This window comes from Mastigoproctus giganteus, chromosome 5, assembly GCF_048544385.1.
Source record: "Mastigoproctus giganteus isolate SK-2022 chromosome 5, ASM4854438v1, whole genome shotgun sequence".
Taxonomy (NCBI): Eukaryota; Metazoa; Arthropoda; class Arachnida; order Uropygi; family Thelyphonidae; genus Mastigoproctus; species Mastigoproctus giganteus.
The window spans coordinates 70,915,503-70,934,184 of NC_143579.1; the positions used below are offsets into that span (position 1 = coordinate 70,915,503).

Below are 18,682 nucleotides of genomic sequence, written 5' to 3' on the forward strand. Positions count from 1 at the left end.
GTCTTCCATGCGCAACAGTGTCAAAAGCTTTCCTGAAATCCAAGTATATGATATCAAAATTATTTTTTGCATCCAGTTCCTTTGTGACCACATCATAATAACCAATCAAATTTGTCAGACAAGACTTTCCCTTAACAAACCCATGCTGTGTTTGAATTATTGCTGCAGTCTTGTCTAGATGATCCTGCAATGCATCTTTAACCAGCGACTCCATTATTTTACCCGAAACAGAAGTTAAACTAACTTGTCTGTAATTACTCGACGAGACTTGGCTGTACTATTACGATCTGCCGACCAAGGCTCAAAACAAAGTTTGGGTCTTTGATGATGACGACACACCCGTAATTGTCAGAAAATCCCGATCTGTAAAGAAGAAAATGATAGCTGTATTTTTCAAATCGAGTGGAATTGTGGAACGTGTCGTTTTGGACACGCAGAAGACAGTCACAGCTAAGTGGTATACTGAACAATGCCTGCCTAAAGTCATTGGATCTATGAAGAACCTGCGGCCAAAGTCAAGAATGGACACCTGGTACCTCCATCACGATAATGCTGCAGCTCACCGCGCCAAAGCCTGCACCGAATATTTGACCACGACAGGACAGAAACTTCTCGAGCACCCTCCCTACAGTCCAGACCTTGCTCCCTGCGACTTTGCACTGTTCCCGCATGTGAAAATGAAGCTAAAAGGGAGGCGGTTTTCCAGTGATGAGGACCTTCTACGGGCTTGGGACAACGAGTGTGCTTTACTCCCTAGTGAAACTTGGCAGAACTGGTTTAAAGATTGGTTTCGGAGGATGGAGAGGTGTGTTGAATGTAGAGGAAATTACTTTGAAAAAATTAAATAAACAAAGCTGTATTGCAAAACTTTCCTAGTACCCTTTGTATTAATCATTTAAAGTGTTCTTAGATCTGAGGGATATACCCAGGTCGTTCAAAATGATGGTATAAGCAGATATAATTTGGTTGCTGTAGAAAAACTCGACTTCCTTGAAATTTGAAACACTTGTCTCATAAGTGAGAATTAAATATTAATGTTTTAAACGTTAATTTAAGTGTCAGACTTGGCTAACATCATCGGAAGAATTGTTAACAAGAAACCTCACAGGACAGTGGTCCTCTGTGTTCTCTTTCCTCAGATTAAGGAGTAGGTCAAGCATCAATTTTAAGATTGAATCTCGTCTGTAAAGAGAATACTGGCCTACTAGTCTTAGATCCAAAGATTTGTATTGGTTTACAGGCTTTGCTCTTTAGCAGAGTCCCTTTCATGATAGCTTCTGTATATGCTTGACTGGTTTACGTACAGCATATTGCAGTTAAAGCCAGATAGCAGTCTCTTTAGTATGTTATAACTCTTGGTCAACCTTCAACTTGACTCTGAGATACCTCTTGTTTTTTTTGTTTTTTTTATATAAGCTTGTTTTCTTGCTTCATATGCCACTACTACTAATAATAATACATCTCTCTCCTGAAGATGTCTTCTGCAGTCAGTGTGAGACACCATTATTTGCCACAAAAGACATCTTAAATCAACGCTATAGCTAGTCAATCACTGATGGAAGGAAAATAGGATTCCCCTGCCCGTGTGAGTAATTCTGGATTTTTCAGCCTACACAAATGTGCAAATTAGCCTATTTGAAAACACACTTCTACAGACGATAAAAAGCAATACAGATATGAGCAACAGATCCAGTGCCATTAATAATAATAATATGAATAATAAAAGTTATCTCCTGATGTTGTTATCATACCCTTTGGATTACTACTCTTGACATTTTTAAAGCTCTGGCCACTTAAGTTTGCAAAGTCCTACCATGGTTTTGTCAACAGCCAACAATCATTCAGAATGTTTCAATATTTATGTTGCATTCTACCGCAAAGAGGTAGAATGCTATTGAGACAGTGTTAGGTGGGTCGGAAAACTGCTAGATTGGGGGGAATACAAGGACTGATAGATTAACAGTAGCCACTGGCAGAGGTGAAAGTGATTCTTGCACTGCTTCTATTGGAATGAGCCGCAGCCTGGAAAATAAGATGCAGGATATTTCAGAGACTGCTAGGAATCACTGGGGTACAAGTAAACACATGCGTTGTGTTAGGGTAGCTAAGAAAAAGAACAGGTGCGTGTATACTTCTGTGTACACCAATGCTAGGAGTTTAGTAAATAAATTTGATGAATTTGAGGTATTGCTCAAAACATCAAAGGCAGATATTGTGGGGATTTCAGACACGTGGTGTTACACAGATATAAGGAATGCAGAACTACATCAGCATGTTTGGGAGTCAACTAGAGGGAGTAATACTCTTGATTTGATTATCAGTAGTGATTCTTCATGCATTAAGAATCTGCAGGTAAATGAACCACTAGATGGCAGTGATCACAGTGTGCTGAAGTGGGATTTACTCAAAGAGGTAACTACCATTAGGGGTAAAGGGAAGGGTTATTGCTTTCGTAAAGGTGACTTCGATGGACTGAGACAGTATTTAAATTCTATACAGTGGGACCAACTGATGATGTTACCAACAGCAAATTCAAAATGGGAAGCATTCAAAGAACTTATCTTGGAAGCTACTAGGCTTTACATACCAACTAAGAAATATTGTTCAAAGTTTAGGCCTAAATGGATGTCAGATGAACTAATGACAGAATATCATTAGTAAATAAATGAATAAATGAACATATGGCAGAGAAGAAAAATGCATGGGATACATATAAATTAACATGTGACACAGAAGCCTATGATAGATACAAGTTGATCTGTAACCAAGTTACAAAGGAGGCTAGGCAGGCGAAGGCAGATTACGAGAAATCTTTGGCAAGGGATGCAAAGAAAAACAGCAAAGAGTTCTTTACTTATGTAAACTCTAGAAGGAAGGGGATGAATCAGATTGGTCCACTTGATATCGATGGGTCAACTGTTGATGATCCTGCTCAGGTAGCAAACAAACTAAATGAATATTTTGCATCAACATTCACACATGAGGAGTTATTCAGCGAGGGGAATGCCAGAGGTGTATTCAACTCTGGCAGTAAGCTAGAGAATCTTGTAATAACTGAGAGTAAAGTGGAGGAGAAATTGTTGAAGATAAACACAAGAAAGGCACCTGGGGTGGATGGGATCTATACAGTTATATTAAAGGAGGCAGCAAAGGAAGTAAGCAAACCCTTAGCCATAATTATGAGAGCTTCCTTGGACTTAGGGGAAGTACCTATGGACTGGAGATGTGCAAATGTGACCCCAATTCACAAAGGAGGATCAAAGGGCGACACAAGTAATTATAGACCTGTTAGTTTAACTTCTGTTCCCGGAAAATTAATGGAGGCACTGGTTAAAGAAGCACTGCAGGATCATCTAGACAAGATTTCGGTTATAGCTCGGACACAGCATGGTTTTGTTAAGGGGAAGTCTTGCCTGACCAATTTGATTGGATACTATGATGCAGTCACAAAAGAACTGGATGCAGGGAATAACTTTGATATTATATACTTGGATCTTAGAAAGGCTTTTGATACTGTTGCACATGGAAGACTGCTGCACAAATTGGAGCAGTGTGGCATTGGAGGCAAATTGCTGCTATGGATAAAGGGGTGGTTGAGGGAGAGAAGACAGAGAGTGGTAATCAATGGACACTGCTCATCGTGGACTAATGTTATTAGTGGAGTCCCTCAGGGTTCAGTGTTGGGTCCATTGTTGTTTTCTGTATTTATAAATGATATTGATGATGGTATATCAAGCTTAATGTCCAAGTTTGCAGATGATACGAAGGTTGGCAGGGTTGTTAAGGACACTACTGACACTATGCTGCTGCAACAGGATCTGGAAAGGTTGAGCAGATGGGCTGAGAGGTGGCAAATGAAGTTTAACATTGAAAAATGTAAAGTACTACATATGGGAAGCAGTAATCCCTGAGTAATGTATCAACTCTGTGGTACCACACTGACAGTGGTAGAGAATGAAAAGGACCTGGGGGTAATTGTGCAGGCAGATATGAAGTTCTCTGAGCAGTGCAGACAGGCGGCAAGAGTAGCTCATGGTGTCTTGTCAATGATATACAGGAATTTTTCTAGCAGGGATAAGGAGGTGATTATTTCCTTGTATAAGGCAACGGTCAGGCCACACCTTGAGTACTGTATACAGGTCTGGAGGCCTCATTTCAAGAAGGATGTAGAACTGCTGGAACGAGTACAGAGAAGGGCAACAAGATTAGTGAATGGAACAAAGGGTTGCTCCTACAAAGAAAGGCTTAAGTTTTGCAAATTACAGTGTCTGGAGACTAGACACCGGTGAGGTGATCTGATAGAGGTGTATAAAGCCTTGAATGGGTTGAGCACGCTGAATTCTGATGGGATCCTTCCACTTGCTCAGAATAATCACCTGAGAGGGCATAAATTCAAATTGAGGAAAGACAGATGTATGATAGACGTGAGGAAATTTGCCTTTAGCCAGCGGGTGGTTGGTTGGTGGAACAGACTACCATCCCTTTTCGTGGAAGTTGATAGCCTAAATAAGTTTAAAGCTCAGCTGGACAGGTATTTCGAACGAACAGAGGGGTGAAGTGGAAGTGGTTATTTTTTATTTATTTATTTTTTTGGCTGATGCTGCATAAGCTTGCTTTCTTGCATCAAATGCCTCTACTAATGCTAATGCAAACCTATAATAAAAAGTTATGCTGCAACATTTTAAAACTGTCCCCAGCGGCTTTCACTCCCCTTCTTACGGCACTGAGAGTATCAGAGTGGAAGCAGCAGAGGATGCTAAGAATCCCTGGGTACATTGTTATGTTATTTGGTTTTTAGGAGCATTAGCAACTAAGCCCATATTGCTCCGTGGATATGCGGTGGTCATTCCCTGACCTTTCCGCATCCTCCGTATTTGGTGGTCACGGGCTTGAACCCCGGTCTAATCAAGGAGTGTGTGCTACGCACTGCTGCTCCTGGCCACCTGGCTACGGAGGTGTCGTCCCTGGGTACGACTAGGCTGCCATTCACAAAAACTGAACTTGGCCTGTTACAATGTAAGATCGCTCATTGGTAAAGAGAGGATATTAGAGCTGGAAAATGAACTAGAAAATGTGAATTGGAATATCATCGGTTTGGCTGAAACAAGAAGAAGAAATGAATCACTTATAAGTTTATCAAGTGGAAATCTGCTGTACAACACTGAAAGGAGTGAAGGTGGAGTTGGCTTTCTGGTCCATAAAGATATAAAAAACAACATTTTGGAATTCAAAAGTACATCACCAAGGGTGTCAAGACTAATACTCAGGATTTCTGGTACACGCTAAAGGTTATAATGATTTATGCACCAAGATCAAACCATGATAATGAAGAGGTTGAAGAAATGTACACCAAAATTGAGTCTTCTAGGTGAGCAGAAAACCCACTACACTACACTATCATTGTGGGGACTTCAATGCTAAGGTTGGAAAAAGACAAAACAGCACAGAGAGGGGAACTATAGGAAATTTTGGAATTTGTGAAAGAAATTAAAGCGGTAAAAGACTTGTGGAATTTGCAGAATCTCAGGGATTGTCAGTAATGAACACTTTTTTCAAGAAAAGGGTGAACAGAAAGAGGAGGAAGTCCAAATGGATTAACAACTAATGAAATCGACTTCATCCACACTAACAGATGATATATTGTGAATGATGTTACTGTCCTGAATAAGGTAAATGTTGGAAGTGATCACAGAATGGTAAGATGCACACTTGATATAGATGTAGGAAAAGAAAGGAAAAAAGACTCGAGTAAATAATACAAAGGTCTTTGAGATAACAGAAGAGGAGAAAAGCAGTATGCACTGGAACTTAAGAACAAGTTTGAGTTTCTGCAGACTGCTCAGGACCAAGATATCGACAAAGAATATTACAACTTTTTGAAAGTGATAAAGCCCAAGAAACCTATAGGGAAAAAGAAATCCAAAGAACAAAAAATTAGTCAAGAAACACTTGTTATGATGAACCGAAGACAACAAATGAAGAGCAAGATAAACACTGACAAGGAGAAACTTGAGTATGCTGAGTTATGCAAAGCCATTAGAAAGAGACTCAGAGAGGACATAAGAAGATTTAACACAAGAAAAGTAGAACAAACATTAAGGGAAAACAAAAGACTGAAATCAGCAGCCATGAGCAGTAATACAGAAAGACAGATGATACTGAAACTGAAGAATTGCGATGGTGTACTTATAAATAGCAGAAGACTACTACAGAGAATTATACAAGTAGTGAGGGAATAATGCCAACAGTGGGGAAGATGGATTGCAAATTAGTAACACATACAACATACCCGATATTCTTCCTGATGAGGTAGAACATGCATCGAAGAAAATGAAGAATCAGAAAGCCCTGAGGGAAGATGAAGTTACTGTAGAGTTGTTAAAATTGGGAGGAAGAGACATAACACAAAAACTGGCAAGACTTCACAAAATGCATTAGAAAAGGTGTGATACCTAAGGAGTGGAATAATACAATCATAGTTTTGCTGCATAAGAAAGGAGATAAATCAGAAATTGGAAATTATAGACCAAATAGCTTGTTATCCCACACCTACAAGTTGTTCACAAGGGTCATTACTAACAGATTAGAAAGAATACTTGATGAGAATTGACTGAAAGAGCAAGCTGGCTTTAGAACAGGATTCTCAACTATGGATCACCTTCACATAATATCACAGCTAATGGAGAAAGCAAATTAATATAAAATACCATTATACCTGGCATTTGTAGATTATGAAAAGGCATTTGACTCCATACGGCACAAGGAAAGCAATGTTTTGGGCACTGGAAAGACAAGGCATAGATACCCCGTACATTATGATTTTGAAGAAAATATATGAGAACCTCCTCTATTAAACAAGACAAAGACAGTAGCAAATTTAAAATTGAGAAAGGAGTTCGACAAGGAGACACAATATCTCCGAATTTGTTTACTGCTGCCCTTGAGGAAGCGTTCAGAAGATTAGACTGGTCGCAGAAAGGAGTCAATGTGAATGGAGAGTACCTAAACCATTTACGATTTGCAGATGACATTGTGGTCATAAGCCACAATCCCAAAGAATTAGAGGAAATTCTTAATCAGTTATGCACAGTTAGTAAGGATTTTGGACTAAAGATGAATATGGCTAAAACAAAAGTAATGATGAACAAGTATGCCACAGAAAGTGACATAATGATTGAAGGAGCAGTAATTGAAAAGATGGAGTCATATACTTATCTGGGACAAATTATTAGCTGTAATAATGATAAATGGCTGGAAGTCAAGAGAAGAATAAATTTTGGATGGATAGCATTCAAGAAATATAGTCACATACTGAGGAGCAATATCCCAATTTGTCTGAAACGTAAAAAAACGAACCAATGTATCTCCCCACCATGACTTATGGAAGTGAAACTAGGGCACTCACCAAAAGAATGGAAGAGAAGCTAAGAAATACACAGTGAAGAATGGAACGAATTATATTGGGAATCAGACTGTTATATAAGAAGAGAAACACATGGATTAGGCAGCAAATTCAAGTAAAGGACATTCTTATTAGCATTAGCATTAGCAGAGGCATTTGATGCAAGAAAGCAAGCTTATGCAGCATCAGCCAAAAAAAAAAAAAAACCCACTTCCACTTCACCCCTCTGTTCGTTCAAAATACCTGTCCAGCTGAGCCTTAAACTTATTTAGGCTATCAACCTCCACCACAAGGGATGGAAGTCTGTTCCACCAACCAACCACCCGCTGGCTAAAGGCAAATTTCCGCACGTCTATCCTACATCTGTCTTTCCTCAATTTGAATTTATGCCCTCTCAGGTGATTTTTCTGAGCTAGAGGAAGAATCCCATCAGCATTGAGCATGCTTAAACCATTCAAGGCTTTATACACCTCTATCAGATCACCTCGCTGGTGCCTAGTCTCCAGACACTGTAATTTGCAAAACTTAAGCCTTTCTTCGTAAGAGCACCCCTTTGTTCCATTCACTAATCTTGTTGCCCTTCTCTGTACTCGTTCCAGCAGCTCTACATCCTTCTTGAAATGAGGCCTCCAGACCTGTATACAGTACTCTAGGTGTGGCCTGACCATCGTCTTATACAATGGAATAATCACCTCCTTATCCCTGCTGGAAAAATTCCTGTATATCATTGACAATACTCCATGAGCTACTCTTGCAGCCCGTCTGCACTGCTCAGAGAACTTCATATCTGCCTGCACAACCACCCCCAAGTCCCTTTCATTCTCTACCACTGTCATTGTAGTACCACAGAGTTGATACGTTGCTCTGGGGTTGCTGTTTCCCATGTGTAGTACTTTACATTTGTCAATGTTAAACTTCATTTGCCACCTCTCAGCCCATCTGCTCAACCTTTCCAGATCCTGTTGCAGCAGCATAGTGTCAGTAGTGTCCTTGACAACCCTGCCAACCTTTGTATCATCTGCAAACTTGGACATTAAGCCCGATATACCATCATCAATATCATTTATAAATACAGAAAACAATAATGGACCCAACACTGAGCCCTGAGGGACTCCACTAATAACATCAGTCCACGATGAGCAGTGTCCATTGATTACCACTCTCTGTCTTCTCCCCCTCAACCACCCCTTTATCCATAGCAGCAATTTGCCTCCAATGTCACACTGCTCCAATTTGTGTAGCAGTCTTCCATGTGCAACAGTATCAAAAGCCTTTCTAAGATCCAAGTATATAATATCAAAGTTATTCCCTGCATCCAGTTCTTTTGTGACTGCATCATAGTATCCAATCAAGTTGGTCAGGCAAGACTTCCCCTTAACAAAATCATGCTGTGTCTGAGCTATAACTGAAGTCTTGTCTAAATGATCCTGCAGTGCTTCTTTAACCAGTGCCTCCATTAATTTTCCTGGAACAGAAGTTAAGCTCACAGGTCTATAATTACTTGTGTCAGCCTTTGATCCTCCTTTGTGAATTGGGGTCACATTTGCACATTTCCAGTCTATGGGTACCTCCCCTGAGTCCAAGGAAGCTCTCATAATTATGGCTAAGGGTTTGCTTACTTCCTTTGCTGCCTCCTTTAATATAACTGGATAGATCCCATCCACCCCGTGTGCCTTTCTTGTGTTTATCTTCAACAGTTTCTCCTCCACTTTACTCCCAGTTATTTCAAGATTCTGTAGCTTACTGCTGTATTTATCAAAACTAAAGAACTAAAATGGTCTTGGGCAGGACTCATAGCTCGAAGACATGATGACAGATGGACTAAGAAAATAGCAGAATGGTACCCAAGAGGAGCTAGAAGAAAACCTGGAAGACAATGGTGGAGATGGATAGATGAAATTCATGAGGTTGTGGGTAGTAAATGGATGGCCATTGCACAAAACAAAAGATTGTTACTGTTGTTGTTTGGTTTATTAGGAGCATTAGCAACTAAGGCCATATTGCTACGGGGATATGCGGCGGTCATTCCTTGACCTTTCCGCATCCTCTGTATTTGGTGGTCGTGGGCTCGAACCCCGGTCTAATCAAGAAGCATGTGCTGTGCACTGCCGCTGCTGCCCACCTGGCTACGGAGGCACCCCCAAAACAGAAGGAACTGGAAAGTTGCTGGAGAGGTCTTCATCCTGCAGTGGATTGAAAATGGCTGATGATGATGATGATGATTTTAAAACTGGCCATTTAAGTTTGCAAAGTCCTACCATGGTTTTGTCAACAGCCAACAATCACTCAGAATGTTTCAAATATTTATGTTACATTCTACCCCAAAACTATAATAAAAAGTTATGCAACAACATTTTAAAAATAAATTACATGGTTCTAACATAACTTCTTTGGATACCAGTGCATATGCAAAGCCAAGCATGATGAAGGTTTTTCAAAATATATTTCAACTCTATTAAAATTGACGAACCTTTGCTACACATTGCATCAAAGGCACTCGTACAGCTTGGTTGCCGTCTAGTGATACAACACAGGCCTCCGAATCTGGAGTAGCTTCAAGTAATGCCAAAACAGCTTCAGCTCCCATTCTGCAACCCTGAAATATAAATAACAAAAGTCAAAAATATTCAGATATATTTTAAAAAAACACATCAAAATTACATAAATCAGGTTTATCGTACATGTAACTATACAATTAACAATTATATTACATGACCACTCCTAGTCCCTTAAGAGAAAACCTAATGCTCATAAGAGCAGTGCTTAAAAAGTTTCTAGCCTACCAATAATATACTGTATATACAATTAAATGTGCTAAATGTGTTCTATATACTAAGGGGTGTCATTAGTACAGACAAGAAGTTCCGCACCCAGAAATCCTGAGGTAAAATGGTTCTGGTCCCAACAGCTCTGTAGCTGGGAAAATTCAAATTTTGATATTTAGCCAAAATGGGCATTATTATTTTCCTTCCATATCATTAATTTTCATTCACCTTTACCATTTGGATTCCCATACAACTTGGTGTAAATTTCCCACTGAAATATAAAAATCCAAAATATTTCACATTTTTGGATTTTACACTAATCTCTGATTCAGTGGCTTCTAAATTATGACTCTTTTAGTTTTAAATTATTCATAGCTATTGTCCTTTGTTTAATTTTCTAAATTATTCATATAGGATATTTCATAACATGTGGGATATACTTTGAGGGTGAATTCAGGGCTTGAAACCAATAAAAAAAAAGTTTCTATACACATGATGTGTCTGATTCTGAACTGTTATGTAGCTATGGCTGTTTGAATTTTAAAAAATGGCTATGGAGTTTTCCATGGTAAAAAATAATAAAAATAATAACTATGACATTGGTTAGTGCATTTGCATCATTACTACATAGCTTCATGTTTTAGACAAACCAAAGTTTGTATGTTGATATCATTATTGTAACATCTCATACTGTGAAATCCTGCATAACAAGTTGCCCTTCTCGTACTTCAAATAAGTAATGATTCCCCATTAGAGAAGACCACTGTTACATATTTTCAGTTGAGTACCACCACTCAAACAGCACTGTTTGGAAGCTATTTGGCTTCTCAACAGTGAATGAGTATACCCAGAGTTATAAGGGGTGATAACCCAGTTGACTAATTTACCCAAAATGAGAGAATCCAAAAGGCACCAAATTCTTAGACTAATAATATTTTAGGGCAGAAAGCTGCAAAATTCAAACTATGACATTGGTTAGTGCATCGGCATCATTACTATGGATGAATTTTTTAGACAACCTAAAGTTTGCACATTGGCATCATTATTGTAACAACTCATATTGTGAAATCCTTCACAAGTTGCCCTCCTTATACTTCAAATAAGTAATGCTTCCCCATTAGAGAAGACTACATTACTTATTTTCATGTAGGTCTCCATATTTTCTTAAATCACAGCCTGATGAAATGTTTAATCATTAGTTCAATGGCATAAATCATTTTTGTTAAATTTACTTTTCATCTTATCATTCTTCATTTACATACTATTACTTCATATCTTGAACTGATGATGTATATATACATACAGGGTGTTTCATAATGCCATACTTCCAGGATCTGAAAATAGTGAACAAAGTTTACATTGTAGAAACTGTGAGCAGCATTCTTGAACTTTTCTTTATGAACTGAGCTTTTTATAATGAACTTTATGCACAGAGAACTGGAAAGTAATTTTTTCCCATAAACACATGTACTGTACATTTGACATCACTTTGTAGTGCATAACTTGGTTATTGCTGTAGTTGGCTGTTGTAAGGAACACTGTTCAATTGATGAATCAGTTCCTAAATAGTTTGTAAAAGTATCTATCTTGTTAATCCTAAGTATTTAACTATAGTGCACAAATAACATTGGTCGGCAAAAAAAAAAAAACATTTTTTTCACTCCCTGTTAAAATTCAAGGTAATTCTTGTAGATTTGACACTGCTGAATTCAAATATGGCAACCATATTGCTGTAACACCCACCAATTTTAAGGGATTAGCATTAGCATTAGTAGAGGCATATGATACAAGAAAGCAAGCTTATTCAGCATCAGCCAAAAAAAAAAAACCCCTCTCCCATTTCACCCCTACGTTCGTTCGAAATACCTGTCCAGTTGAGCTTTAAATTTGTTTAGGCTATCAACTTCAACAACAAGTGATGGAAGTCGGTTCCACCAACCAACCACCCGCTGGCCAAAGGCAAATTTCCGCACATCTATCCGACATCCGTCCTTCCTCAATTTGAATTTATGCCCTCTGAGGTGATTATTCTGAGAAAGATGAAGAATCCCATTGGCATTGAGCATGCTCAAACCATTCAAAGCCTTATACACCTCTATCAGATCACCTCGCCGGTGCCTAGTCTCCAGACTCTGTAATTTGCAAAACTTAAGCCTTTCTTCGTAAGAGCAACCCTTTGTTCCATTTACTAATCTTGTTGCCCTTCTCTGTACCCGTTCCAGCAGCTCTACATCCTTCTTGAAATGAGGCCTCCAGACCTGTATACAGTACTCAAGATGTGGCCTAACCATTGCCTTATACAAGGGAATAATCACCTCCTTATCCCTGCTAGAAAAATTCCTGTATATCATTGACAAGACACCATGAGCTACTCTTGCAGCTCGTCTGCACTGCTCAGAGAACTTCATATCTGCCTGCACAATTACCCCCAGGTCCTTTTCATTCTCCACCACTGTCAGTGTAGTACCGCAGAGTTGATACATTGCTCTGGGGTTACTGTTACCCATATGTAGTACTTTACATTTGTCAATGTTAAACTTCATTTGCCACCTCTCAGCCCATCTGTTCAACCTTTCCAGATCCTGTTGCAGCAGCATAGCGTCAGTAGTGTCCTTAACGACCCTGCCAACCTTTGTATCATCTGCAAACTTAGACATTAAACTCGATATCCCATCATCAATATCATTCATAAACACCGAAAACAACAATGGACCCAACACTGAACCTTGAGGAACTCCACTAATAACATTAGTCCACGTTGAGCAGTGTCCATTGATTACCACTCTCTGTCTTCTGACACTCAACCATCCCCTTATCCATAGCAGCAATTTGCCTCCAATGCCACACTGCTCCAATTTGTGCAGCAGTCTTCCATGTGCAACAGTATCAAAAGCCTTTCTAAGATCCAAATATATAATATCAAAGTTATTCCCTGCATCCAGTTCTTTTGTGACTACATCATAGTATCCAATCAAATTGGTCAGGCAAGACCTGCCCTTAACAAAACCATGCTGCGTCTGAGCTATAACTGAATTCTTGTCTAGATGATCCTGCAGTGCTTCTTTAACCAGTGCCTCCATTAATTTACCTGGAACAGAAGTTAAACTAACAGGTCTATAATTACTTGTGTCAGCCTTTGATCCTCCTTTGTGAATTGGGGTTACATTTGCACATCTCCAGTCTATGGGTACCTCCCCTGAGTCCAAAGAAGCTCTCATAATTATGGCTAGGGGTTTGCATACTTCCTTTGCTGCCTCCTTTAATATAACTGGATAGATCCCATCCACCCCAGGTGCCTTTTTTATGTTTATCCGCAACAATCTCTCCTCCACTTTCCTCTCAGTTATTACAAAATCATCCAGCTCACTGCCAATGTTTACTTTACCTACATCATTCTCCTTCCTGAATAACTCCTCATGCGTGAATGTAGATGCAAAATACTCGTTTAGATTGTTAGCCACCTGAGCAGGATCCTCAACTGTTGAACCATCAATATCCAGTGGACCAATCTGACCAGTGGATAAGGAATTAAAGTAAAAAACTAAGTTTCTAGTAAAAAAGATTTCCTATATTTTACGAAATGTTACATACAGTACTAAATATTGAACAATGGTTCTATTAACCTTATTCTATTTACAAAAATGTTTATCTGATAACAAAATACTTATTTTGTCATTTTTTGCTCTTTATAATTGTTCACTGGTGTCTCCTGAACAAGATTCCAACTTTAGTCTGCTAATATATTTGAACTCCATTTTCCTGGTATCCTTTTTTCATTTGTGAAATATCTTAGTGAAACCTGAAACCTTTCACTGTGGAGACTTCTTCCAAATTTTCAGGAAAAAAGTCTAAATGGGACTGTAGGAAATGAAGCTTTAACAACATGTTGCATCTCAACTTTCTGTATGTTAAAATTAGCTCATCCACAATTTCTTGTAATTTTGTGATTTCTCACTGCCTAAAACGTTCTGGCATAATGCCTTCCAGGCTATAATTTCTGTAGCATTTAATTTTTTTAGTGAATTCCTCATCTTGGAATAGCAATTTGATTTGAAGACCCACAAAAATTCCCTCTTTTATATTAGCCTCATTGATACAAGGAAATTTTTGCCTCAAATAGGAAAATCCTTCTACTTTTTTTGTCCATCACTTTCACAAATATTTTTATCAAATCTATCTTGTTGTCCAATGGAGGTAAATAGATTTTTGACTTATCCACCAAAGGAAGATATGCTACATTTTTCTGGCCTGGTGTAGTTTCTGAACAGCCTGGCCATTTTTTTTTTACCCTGTAGTGGCAATCCTTTGCTCAGCTGTCTCACTCGCATAAAAAGCAGCAGTATTTAGTGTATCCATCTTGCAAGCCAGTCAGCAAAGCTACCACTTTTAGATCGGTGGCACAACTCATTCCAATCTGGACCATCTATTTAAATATAACTTGATTCAATTTCATCAACTTCTGGATCTGAATTCAAGAAAATTTCAGTTTATGCTTTTTAATCCCACATTGGGTAACTGAAGCTATAACATGGAATTTTCTTTCTTCCTCTGAGCTTCAAAATTTATTTTCATGCTATGATATATTAAAAGTGTGTCTAGTATTATTTGGAAACAGAAAACAGATGGCATTATATACACTGGAAAAATTTCAAGGCAATTCATACACCAAGGGACACAATGTGTGAAACAACGCCTGCCCATCACAGACACCATTTACAGTGGTGCATTCAACACAAAGACTGGACAGCAGCGCAATGGGGTAAGGTACTCTTTACTGATGAGAGTAGACCTCCAAATGTAGATAAATGTATTCCAGGAAACCCAGCCCTATGAAAAATTATCTAAATTTTTCATAGGGCTGGGTTTACTAATTCAAGAAAAGTATATCCAATAGATCCAGTACACTTATGCTCTCTGGCAGTTTGCAGAGAGCATAGGTGTACTAGATAGCTCTGCTGACTTGTGGGGGCTCTCATTATTATATTCCACAAGATTATTACAAAGTAGTTCAGCAGATTAATTTTTCTTTTAATATCTTTTAAATTTAATTTCTCCAATTTTATAAATTTAATTGCTGTAATTTTGTGATATTATTTTCTGTAATACTTTGTATATTAAATACAGTAAATATATAATATTACTGTAAATTAAACACAGTAATATTTTGTAAGTTTAATTCTTACCTTCCAGACTGCTACAAGATCAGCTTTGAATGCTTCATCACATTTGCGCGAGTTGATGTATGTCGTGTTCGGTTATGCTCTTCATAGATAGCAAGTTTTAGTTACTTATCCTTGACCATACAGCATGATTCAAGTACCAATAGATTCCTCTTCTTCTGCCCAACACGGATGAGCCATCATCTCCATCATCAAACAAACAGGTACTTCATGTTTTATGCTATTGCTTCCATTATATTAGCTCTAACCCGTATACAGCCAGCAAACACTAGTGCCCTAAAGGCATATGACGACATCATGGTCAACCTTGAGCAGTCACAAAGCCCTGTGCTGCTGAACCCCCCAGGGTACGTTAAACTCTCCTATTCTTTCAACTTTAAAAACTCCCCTCTCAGCAGAAATACTGTGGTTGTATCAATACTAATCCTCAGAAGTGAACATAAAGGCACTGTATAACCCGTCTTATTCTGACCCCCACAGGCAAACCATCGTCAAGAGAACATCTAAAATACAAGCGGTTTTAATTCTTCGCAGAAAAGTAATTAGTCGGACAAATTTCAACCTAAAGGCAAAGTATGGCAGAATCAGAAATTTTGACAAGCCCTCCCACGTGCTTCCGTTGTAAAGTAGATCAGGAAGCAGTAATCCAACGTATGTCATGTAGGCAATTTTACTGTGCGGCCTGTACCAAATGCGATATAAAGCGGTTCAACAAGCAGCGACGTCAAAAGTACATCTGCCCATTCTGCAAAGAAAGTAAAGAACAAATGACAAATGCAACGGAATATGTGGATATCCAGAATAACACAGAGGTTGAAAATAACCAAACAAATGTCCAAACATCAAACTTTAGTCAGACTCACGCTGCAAGTCAAACTGACTCAGTAGCGGTTAACCCAGAGTGTGAAATGGACTCAGAGGTCTGCAGTCAACAACCAATCATCGCGACACATGAAAATCCTATGGAATGCAGGAAAGAAAGCCAAGGGGAAAGTGCCCTCCTTAATGATGAGAAAAACAGGTTCCTGAAAAACATTGATGGCATCTGTACAGAACAAATGAAATTGTTCCACATGCATACTGCAGAATTTCTGGAAAACATAATATGGAAACTCACATCAATCTCTGACAGTCTGCAGAATTTATCTGAAGAGAACCGGCAGCTTCGTGTACAGAACAATGACATGAAACAAGAAATAGGTCTCCTAACCAATCAAGTGCATCAACTAGCAACCTTATTTATGCCCAATGAAAACAGTATATCCAAAAACATCCCACACAACGTGGCTCAGAGAACCTCGGAAAACAAGCCACAAGAAGTAGAATTGATACATGATTCCAACGCTAAAAGGAATTATACTTCCCAATTTATGTATAATGCAATGCCTCATATGCCTGTCACCCTTAGCCCAATGGCAGCCGTAACACAAGGAGATAAGAATCAGCTTAATAGCAGAGATGCAGGGCTGAATGACTGTAACTCACCCAAACCTGCATCTAACAACACTGGGGGTAGCCACTCAAAGACCTCTCAGGTGGTCCTCTCCACAATACCGACCCAAAATACTACTAAATCTAAAAGGTTAAAGGAGACAATCCATACTGGAAAGGGTGCATCAAGACCCACATTTGCAGAAGTAGTCACCGGCAAAAAAGATGCTGAGAATAACCAAAAGATCCCACCAGCAGGGCTCATAGGCAGCCTCTACTCCCTGGCATCTCTCACTGACCAACATGTTCACTCAAAAGAAACCCGGATGACATATTCAACATATCAGAACATGGAACATGGAAGACAACATGGCAATAGAGATGCCACAGAACTTTCCTCAAAGGGGACTCGTGCTAATTCGTACAATATCACAGCAGTTCAGACTCGTGGTCGAATCTTTATATCTCGACTGGAACCGACTACTAAACCAAACAGCATTAAATCCATGTTTACAGAAGTACATGGGATGAATATTGATGTGAGACAGAGAAGAACCAGGTATCCAACCTACACCTCTTTCATCCTTACCTGCCACCCAGAGAAGATGAGCTTCGTACTAGATCCAAAGCTATGGCCCCCTGGAACCCTCGTCAAACCCTTCCAAGCCAAGAACCGCAATAAACCACCGACATCAACATCAAACGCAATAGCAATTAAAGCTACCAAGCTCCCAAGCCAACAAAACGCATGAGAAATCAGATAACTTCACTGAGAACAAACTTACCATAGGAAACAAACTGTCCACATATCATTCAATCCAACTCTCAGCAGATTATAATGACAATCCCCAGGGCTCCAGACCTGTAAAGAATATCCATGTACACATCGCAATGCACAGTAGACACCAGTGCGAACCTTAAAAAGAGACTTTCCACCTGTACGAACTCCAGTTACTATGGCTACCACCATTTGAATTGTCTATCAAAATGCAAGGAGTATTTGTAACAAGCTAGACACTGTCGAACAGCTGCAATGGTATCCCTCAAGCTCAATGCCAACCTGATAGACATAGCAACAGTATACATTCCACCAGGCCCAAACAGTGACATCATTGAAGATGTGATCCACTGGCTGGTAAATCACCTCCATGCCTCTGCTAAGCACATTATTTGTGGAGATTTCAGTCTTCCACCTACTCTCACACATCTTAGTAGGAAACTCATTAGCAGTATGGATTCATTGGGTATCGGCCTACTTAATTGCCACCCCACGAGAGGATCTAATCTCTTGGATCTGATATTCTCTTCAGCACCATGCGACCTCGAAGACAGTCCTCAAAACCTATTTCGATCCGATCACGAACCCATTGCCATACTCCTGCACTTAGCCGCACCTAACTTTGATATCCAAGGCCCAAAAAAGACATCACAGCATCCAAATTCATTGATCCACCACGATGTCTCGAAGCTGCATCCTCGATACCGGGGAGGCTCTCAATAATTGTGATCTCGAGCTAGCTGTGGACCTCATGACCAGATGGAGTCGAACCATTGCAAGTTATGGTGCTACAAAGACTGTCTGCATCACTCTCCATTCGAGAGCTTGGTGGACACCAGCACTGAACAACAGCTTTCAACAAAAACAAAATCTGCATAAGAGATGGAAAGAATCAGGCGCTATACAAGATCATATTGCCTTCTCCAGAGCCCGGGCAGTTTTCAACCGTCAGAAAATATTTGCAATTAATAAGCATTTAAACTCAACCCTACAAAAAGGCAAATCGTTTTATGACTCTCAGCACACAGGAATTCCTAAAACACTGGACCTTGAACTGTGGATGGACCACATTGCACGGTTCTCAAACACTGTGGCCCCGATGCACCTAGGCAACTTACCCATCAAC

The 18,682-nt window shown here is 39.3% G+C and overlaps 1 protein-coding gene across 4 annotated transcripts in view; it reads right to left on the reverse strand.

The window, feature by feature from the left end:
* The window catches only part of LOC150085475 (ATP-dependent 6-phosphofructokinase-like), a 499,449-nt gene that overhangs the window by 248,408 nt on the left and 232,359 nt on the right, over window positions 1-18,682 (reverse strand). For all 4 annotated transcript variants that reach the window (XM_090374056.1, XM_090374057.1, XM_090374058.1 and 1 more), the window contains one exon: window positions 9,873-9,998. In XM_090374056.1, the coding sequence (XP_090230182.1) occupies window positions 9,873-9,998 (126 nt within the window). The remainder of the gene's footprint in view (window positions 1-9,872; window positions 9,999-18,682) is intronic.